Consider the following 7,717-nt stretch of genomic DNA (forward strand, 5'->3'; position numbering starts at 1 on the left):
TGGTATAGCAGGTTAGCATGTTGGTATAGCATGTTAGCATGTTGGTATAGCATGTTAGCATGTTGGTATAGCATGTTAGCACAGCATGTTGGTATAGCATGTTAGCATGTTGGTATAGCAGGTTAGCATGTTGGTATAGAACGTTAGCATATTGGTATAGCATGTTAGCATGTTGGTATAGCAGGTTAGCATGTTGGTATAGCAGGTTAGCATGTTGGTATAGCATGTTAGCATGTTGGTATAGCATGTTAGCATGTTGGTATAGCATGTTAGCACAGCATGTTGGTATAGCATGTTAGCATGTTGGTATAGCAGGTTAGCATGTTGGTATAGAACGTTAGCATATTGGTATAGCATGTTAACATGTTGGTATAGCATGTTAGCATGTTGGTATAGCAGGTTAGCATGTTGGTATAGAACGTTAGCATGTTGGTATAGCATGTTAACATGTTGGTATAGCATGTTAACATGTTGGTATAGCACATTAGCATATTGAGATAACACATTAGCATGTTGACATAACACATCATGTTGATATAACACGTTAGCATGTTGGTATAGCACATTAGCATGTTGACATAACACATTAGCATGTTGATATAACACGTTAGCATGTTGATATAACACGTTAGCATGTTGGTATAACACGTTAGCATGTTGACATAACACATTAGCATGTTGATATAACACGTTAGCATGTTAGTATAACACGTTAGCATGTTGGTATAGCACGTTAACAGTACTAATGTTTATGATTAGTGCGCTAGGGTTAGCGCAGCTAGCTTCTTAATTAGCTCATGTTGGACCTTCAGCAGCTTCCTCTTACTTTGTGTTGTGGTGAAATTCATGGTGGATTCTGTGATGTTGAACTGAAAGCATCCCAAACCATGACACTTCCACCTCCGTGCTGATTGGTTCATCCCATGCATGTCCTGTGTTCTGGTGCCCGAATAATTAAGAATCATGTTTTTGGAGAGTAAAGTTGTGTAACCAGTGGCACCTGTCGGCTCCACCCTCTGATTAAAGATGGAGCACATGAAGGTGTTGGTGCAGAAACCTTTGGCAGAGCTCTGATCGGGCTGTTGGAGCGTGCGGTAAGAAATCACTTCTTCTGTTGCTTTAGTGTTTCTTTCTGAAACTCAGTGCTGTTTTAATGTTTTTAATGTTTTAATGTGTCGCATGTCTCGATTGGACACACAGGATTTCAGGTTTTTCTACATCATTCAGCTGCTGGTGAGCGTGACGACGTCTCAGGTAGTTTACTGGTTTTTATCCATTATATTTTGATAATTCAAATAAATTGTACGTAGAAGTGTGTAGTTATTGAGATTTGAATATTTTTATAGTTTCAGGTGTTCCGTCTCCTGCTGTCCTTTTCTGAGTGCAGTTAGTAAGTTGTTGTTTTTAGTCCGCCCAGCCTTGCATGTCTTGTGAGGGCGGACTGCGTACCTTTGTCTTTTTGTTTTGTTTGCCACTTCCAGCCGCCTCCCTTAGTGGCACCAGACGTCCTCTATAGTGTTAACGTCTGGCCCGGCTCACGTGAACCTGAAGGTGGGAGTTAACTGGTTAAACTTCTTTATCCCAGGTTCTCTCTCTGACCTGCAGGCTGCAGCGCTGGCTTTAAGTTCCATATTTATCCATTAATAAACTGCCTATACTTTGACGTGACCGTTACTAAACTTGCTTTCAACACTTGTTGAGTCTCTTTCTGGTCAGACATGAACTTCCCGGTCAACAGTAGAGAAGCTGCTGTGTCTCATCGTGACGCCGTCGGTCAGCCTGACCTTCACATGTCCTTCACCAACAGATGATCTTGGATCATTTGGGGCCTTTTCAAATCCATAACCAGAGACCAGCCTCGCCTCAATAGCCAGGACTAACAAGCATAAGACCTGAGGTCTAAAGTTTAGTTATGTGCTCATGTCATATGCAGAGTGAAATTTGCATAAGTTTTTCTAAACAGGTCATCTGAAACCATCAGACCCTTCATGGCTCTTCACTGTCAGGGTTAGAGCGACGATTCAGTCCCTGCAGCCATCTGATCGTCAGCAGTGGGTCTAAATCGGCTCAGCGTGTCTCAACCAGGAGCCCAGACGTCCCAGTCCAAGTAGAGGACAATCCGTCTCCAGTGTTTTAGGTTTCTGACATTTGGATCGTTTGGTTTGGTCTCATGGTCCTGATCGCATTGGTGATCGTTGATCAGTCTGAACAAGTGACCCGGTCCTGTTCTCACATTCTGAATGAGCCTTAGCGTGCTCTACTAGCATAACTCGCTATATTAGCAAGACCCTTTAGCATGCCCTGCTAAACTAGCATTCTACCTAGCATGTCACTGGATCCCATCGCTGTGTGTGTGGGATGGTGGACTTGGACTGGGTTTGATCTAGGACAGCCACATCAGAAATACTTTGTAGTCGCTCATTAATTCAGATGGTTCAGAGTTACTTCCTCCAGCGGCTCTGATCTGGTTCTGGTTCTGGTTCTGGTTCCGGTTCTCTTCTACACATTTCTCTGCTGCGTCTCCAGTCCAGTCCATCCAGATGAACAGTGAGGGATTTATATTCCTCCACTTCTTCTCCATGATGGAAACAGGGTTTGACCTTTGACCCCGTTCCTCCTGAAATCATCTCCTTTGTTTTGTTTCCATCCCAGATGATTTGATTGTTCCCTCCGTCCTCTGGTCACTTTGTCTGACCCACCAGCAGCAGCAGAGTAATCTGAGTATTTCTGGAGATGACCGCAGCCTGACTGAGGTGTAGAGGGAGGAAGGTGAGAGTCCAGAGCCCTGAGGTTCTCCTGGTTCGGCCCGCAGTCTGTTGGTGAGGCAGCCGTAGATATTGATCACATAGATTAGACTAGATTGATTGTATTCATTTATGGAGTCTGATGGATCAGATCAGATCAGATCAGATCAGATCAGATGATCCTCAGAGCTGCTGCTGCGTCCAGGTGGCAGCAGGTTTGATGGAGCAGGTGGATGATGGCGTCTCCATGGCGATAAGCAGACAGGTGGATGATGGCGTCTCCATGGTGATAAGCTAACAGTCTTCCACAGCAACAGAACTTTCTGTTGGGTCGGGCTGATGCTGCAGAATCCCACAGAACTGCTCCACAGCTTCAGGCCTGCAGGCCTCTGGGACCGACCCCACCCGGACCCGGTTCTGGTTCTGCCTCCTGTCTGTAATCTGGCCTGCAGCTGCTCAGCGACGCCCCGTCTCGTCCCTCCAGGCTCCTTCAGGTCCCTGCTGATCCAGGGTGGGTCATTCAGGAAGCATCTCTCTGCTGCGTCCAGAGCTTCATGTCAGCCGCGGCTCTGAGGTCGTCTCCATGAGGCTGGCAGAGAGCGATCCGATCCGATCCGATCCGATCCGATCGGTTGCTTCAAAGCAGCCTGGACGGCCTCTTCTGCTCCGGTCACCCTGTCCTAACAGCATCTTCCCAGCAGGTCGTCTCTCATATTCAGAGCAGAGATGAACCCATCGTGGCCCCAGAGGAGGTTTTGGTTTGGAGACGTTAGCATCCTTGACTTTAGCATAAAGTTTGGTTTTCTCTGGTGGAGCAGCTGACAAACTGGTGAAACGTTGGCGGCGCTGAAGAGACTGAAGCAGATTAAAATCACCAGATGTTGCATCAGAGTGTTGTATCCTAGCAACCACAGAGCTGATGACATCACATGCGTTATCGGCAGCTGGCGCAGATGAAGGACTGGGTTTGGCTGGGTTCGGGTCCGGGTCCTGGACGGAGGGCGGGGTGTTGGCGACACGTCAAGCCTCTCAGGGAAACCAGACGTTTGGCCCATTCAGAGCGATTTCTGGCCCCCGGCTGAAATGATGCTGTATGAGAGGCGATCACTCGCTCTGTCCTTTAGGAAAGGAATCAGGTGATGGACTTCTCCTCCCTCGGCTGTTTGGGGCGTTCTGCAGAAACTCAGTGGAAGGAAAACCTCATCTTTGATTCTTTCTGCCGTTTGTTCTGAACCAGACCGGCTGGTTCCTACTGGGACTGATGGTTTGTTCTCTTCTCTTGATGTCTTGCGTCTCATGAGCAGCTGACGTCAGTTCAGCCGACCCGAAGGCCTTCAGATCAAACAGACCAGCTCCTGAACATGGAGCCTCCATGTTTGGGTCCCATCCGTTGTGTTGGGGTCGGTGGAAATGTTTTCTATAAAACTGATAGGAAGAAACTCATCAAGAGCAACTTTTGTCTCAGTTCTCTCCGTCGTCCTGGATCAGCGGTGGCGTCTGCAGCTCCGTCAGTTCCTGTCCTCCAGCCGTCACTCCGGGACAGATGGGTCCTCTGGCGGCCGTCCCCATCCTGGCCGGCCTGAACGGCGTCCTGGGCATCTGGGCCGTGTGAGTCTCCTCCTCCATCACCTGCTGGCCTCCAGTCAGGAGCTTCATTCATAAAGAAACTAAACAACTAGATGTTTCTGTTGATGTGAAGTTAGAACATTTGAATTAGTTTCTATACAAATATAATAAGATGTCCCTGTGAAGAGCCTCCGTCCTTCAGCTCTGCAGTCAGAGGTCAGACTGACTGACCCACCAGGTCTGAACCAGTCAGAGGTCAGACTGACTGACCCACCAGGTCTGAACTCAGTGACCTTCTGCTGCATTTAGCAACATTTCAGACAAAAACATTCATATCAGCCAAAACCAGCAGCTCAGGCTTTTTAAATATCGGTAACCAGGAAGCTGCAATCGGTTCACACATTCATGACTCTCTGGTTAAATTCATTTCTCTAATCCTCCATGCAGCCTGACGTAGAAACGTTTAGCTAGACGACGTCAGACATTTTAATGATCAAACGTTTGAAGCCAAAATGCCTCAGAAATATTCAGAGCCACATGAGAATCAACTCATTTACAGTCTAAACTCAGTTTCACACAGAGACCCGAGCAGAAACGTCCGGCTGCTGAACTGGACCGGTCCGGGTCGCCATCAGGCTCATTTCTGTTAGCAGCTAATCTTTATATCACCGAGGCTCATTAAAACAAACCTTCATCTTGTTTCTGCTCTTCCTCCTGAAGGAAAAGTCTTTACAGACATTGTTTTGCTAACTTAGCTTCTGACCGGAGCTGCGGTTCCTACCGCGGCCACCAGGGGGCCCAGAGCTGCGGTACCTACCGCGGCCACCAGGGGCCCAGAGCTACTTGTTTTCTTTTCATTCCAAGCGGCTGCTTAGTTTGCTTTGCCTTGGGCCGGCCCTGGGTGCCACACAGCATTGATCCAAACACAGATGATGAATAAATAGGTGTTGGTGACGTTAATAGCTCCATAATCCTCCCACAGAGTCCAACCTTTTGTCTCTTCCGTCCTCAGAATGTTTTTAAAGTCTTGGGGATTCTCACACCCGACTTGCTTTTCTCCTGGCAGTGAACCCGGGTGTGATAGATCACAGATCGGTTTTAACAGGTTTAACTTGTAGGTTTGGATTTTTTCTTCCTTAATAATAAACACCTTCATTTAAAAACTGCGTTCTGTCTCCTTGTGTCGTCTTTGGCTGATCGTTAAATTGGTTGGATGTTCTGAAACACTGCAGATAACAGGAAGGGTGTGAATACTTTTTCACACCACTGTGTTTCTGTTTGCTGTCCAGGTTTTGCTCTCCTTGCTGTAGCTGCTTTTCTCCTCTCCCTCAGTCTGCCTCTACCTGCTCCCCTCCCCAGCTGCATCCACTCCCCTGTCATTAGCTCTTTGTCGTTTCCGTCTCTCCCTCGGTATTTCAGCTCCTCTTCCCCTTTCGCTCTGCTGGATTCTCCGTTATCCGTTCCTGAACCTCCCTTCCTCTCACATTCTGCCTCCTTCCTGCTGCGTTTGAGTCCTCAGTAGTCAGATCAGTTACTAAAAGCCCAAATTATATTCATGCATGCAGACAGTGGATGGAATCACATCTGTACCGGTGCTGGATTCATGTTGTGATGATGTCGTCCTTCAGGTTTGGAGTGGCCTGGTTGAGTGGGACCGTGACTCTGACAGAGGATTTTCCGTACATCAGGTCTGTAGGAACCGTTTCTGGATGAAACATGCTCCTCCTGATGATTAATGGTGATGTTTGCTCCTGTTGTCAGTACGTGTGGAGACCAACCTCCTGCTAGCTGCTGGTTCTCTCAGGTCTGCAACATCGGCTGCGTCCTTGGTAAGAACGGCTGATGATCCAGTTCACAGAGAAGACATCCAGACCACCCAGTTCAGACCAGTTCGGTTCATTCGTTGTGAGGAGCGTGTATGCGAGCATGATTGACAGCGCTAAGACCTTCTTTCTGGCTCTGATTGGTTGATGTGGACTGTATGTCTGCAGTTAGCACTGGGAACACTTCAGGACCAGTTTTTAGGTTTTTCCTGCACTGTTCATTTGAAAAACGGAGACGTGACAGAAAACTAAACTGCAGCTCTGCTGAATCTGAAGGTTGTTCATCATCAGCTCTGACCAAACGCTCCGTCTCTCTGCTGCTCTGACCAAACGCTCCGTCTCTCTGCTGACCAAACGCTCCGTCTCTCTGCTGACCAAACGCTCCGTCTCTCACCAAACGCTCCGTCTCTCTGCTGACCAAACACTCCGTCTCTCTGCTGACCAAACACTCCGTCTCTCTGCAGCTCTGACCAAACGCTCCGTCTCTCACCAAACGCTCCGTCTCTCTGCTGACCAAACGCTCCGTCTCTCTGCTGACCAAACGCTCCGTCTCTCTGCAGCTCTGACCAAACGCTCCGTCTCTCACCAAACGCTCCGTCTCTCTGCTGACCAAACGCTCCGTCTCTCTGCAGCTCTGATATTCGAGACTCTGCGGTTCCGACATCTGAAGGATTGTCCAAAGTGCTCCAGCCGTCTCAACATCGCCAGCTTCAGTTTGGGAATCATCTCCTCCGTGGGATTGTCCATCACCGGGAACTTCCAGGTCCGGGTCTCCGGCCCAGCAGAACCTCTGAGAGAACCTGCTGGTTCTGACTGGACTCTGCTTCCTGTGTGTTTGGGTTTCAGGTCTCATCCGTCACGTCGGTTCATTACATCGGTGCGTTTCTGGGGTTTGCTGGTGGCCTGGCCTACCTCTGGATTCAGCTGTTGCTCATCAGCAACCGGATCCTGAAATATTCCGGATACGCGCTCTGCTCCGTCTGCACGGTTCTGCTCTGCTGCCGTATCCTTTCTGTCTGGAGCCGCAGGACCCAGCAGGGGTGTGTTTGGTCCATGTTGTCCTTGACCCGTCTCTGCAGTGGTGGGCTTCCATCACTCACGTCGTTACCACGCCGCCGCCATCTGTGAGTGGACGCTGGCCACGCTGTTCTTCCTGCTCTACCCGCTGTTTGTGTTCGAGTTTGCAGACATTAAATGCAAACTCACCATAAAGTCCTCGGGTTGTGGACAGCACGGGTCCGCCGAGCCTCAGTACCAACCAGGAGACTCGGATGCAGCAACGGCGCTCTGACGACCCGTCTCTCTGTCACCATGGAAACACTCCTGCTTGGAGGACCTGGGCCCTGTGGGTCAAAGGCTGCGTTCACACTGCAGCCTGACGTGACGCCATTCGGTTTAAGCTGAAGCTCACCTTCATCACCTTCATCACCTTCATCACCTTCATCATTGAGCTGAGAGAAAAACTTCCTGGTGGCCATTTCTGTCTGACAACACATGAAAAATAACCTATTTACAAAAATATTTATTAATGTGCTTTGTCCCTACCAATAACATTAAATTCAACCCTCTCTCTGTTTCTCTATA

The 7,717-nt window shown here is 48.6% G+C and overlaps 1 protein-coding gene across 2 annotated transcripts; it reads left to right on the forward strand.

Moving 5' to 3' along the window:
- The first annotated feature begins 199 nt into the window (after window positions 1–199).
- On the forward strand, window positions 200–7,717 carry tmem150b (transmembrane protein 150B). Of its 2 annotated transcripts, XM_008420990.3 has the most exons (8): window positions 204–1,094; window positions 1,201–1,254; window positions 4,210–4,352; window positions 5,939–5,998; window positions 6,072–6,139; window positions 6,766–6,896; window positions 6,980–7,136; window positions 7,213–7,717. In XM_008420990.3, exons 3-8 carry the CDS (start codon window positions 4,288–4,290, stop codon window positions 7,422–7,424), a joined length of 693 nt encoding a protein of 230 aa, XP_008419212.3. In that variant the 5' UTR covers window positions 204–1,094; window positions 1,201–1,254; window positions 4,210–4,287; the 3' UTR covers window positions 7,425–7,717. The 2 variants fall into 2 exon arrangements, with proteins under 2 accessions (XP_081468087.1, XP_008419212.3); XM_081611961.1 differs by having other exon boundaries at window positions 200–1,254.

Source organism: Poecilia reticulata, chromosome 10 (assembly GCF_904066995.2).
Source record: "Poecilia reticulata chromosome 10, P_reticulata-male-v2, whole genome shotgun sequence".
NCBI lineage: Eukaryota > Metazoa > Chordata > Actinopteri > Cyprinodontiformes > Poeciliidae > Poecilia > Poecilia reticulata.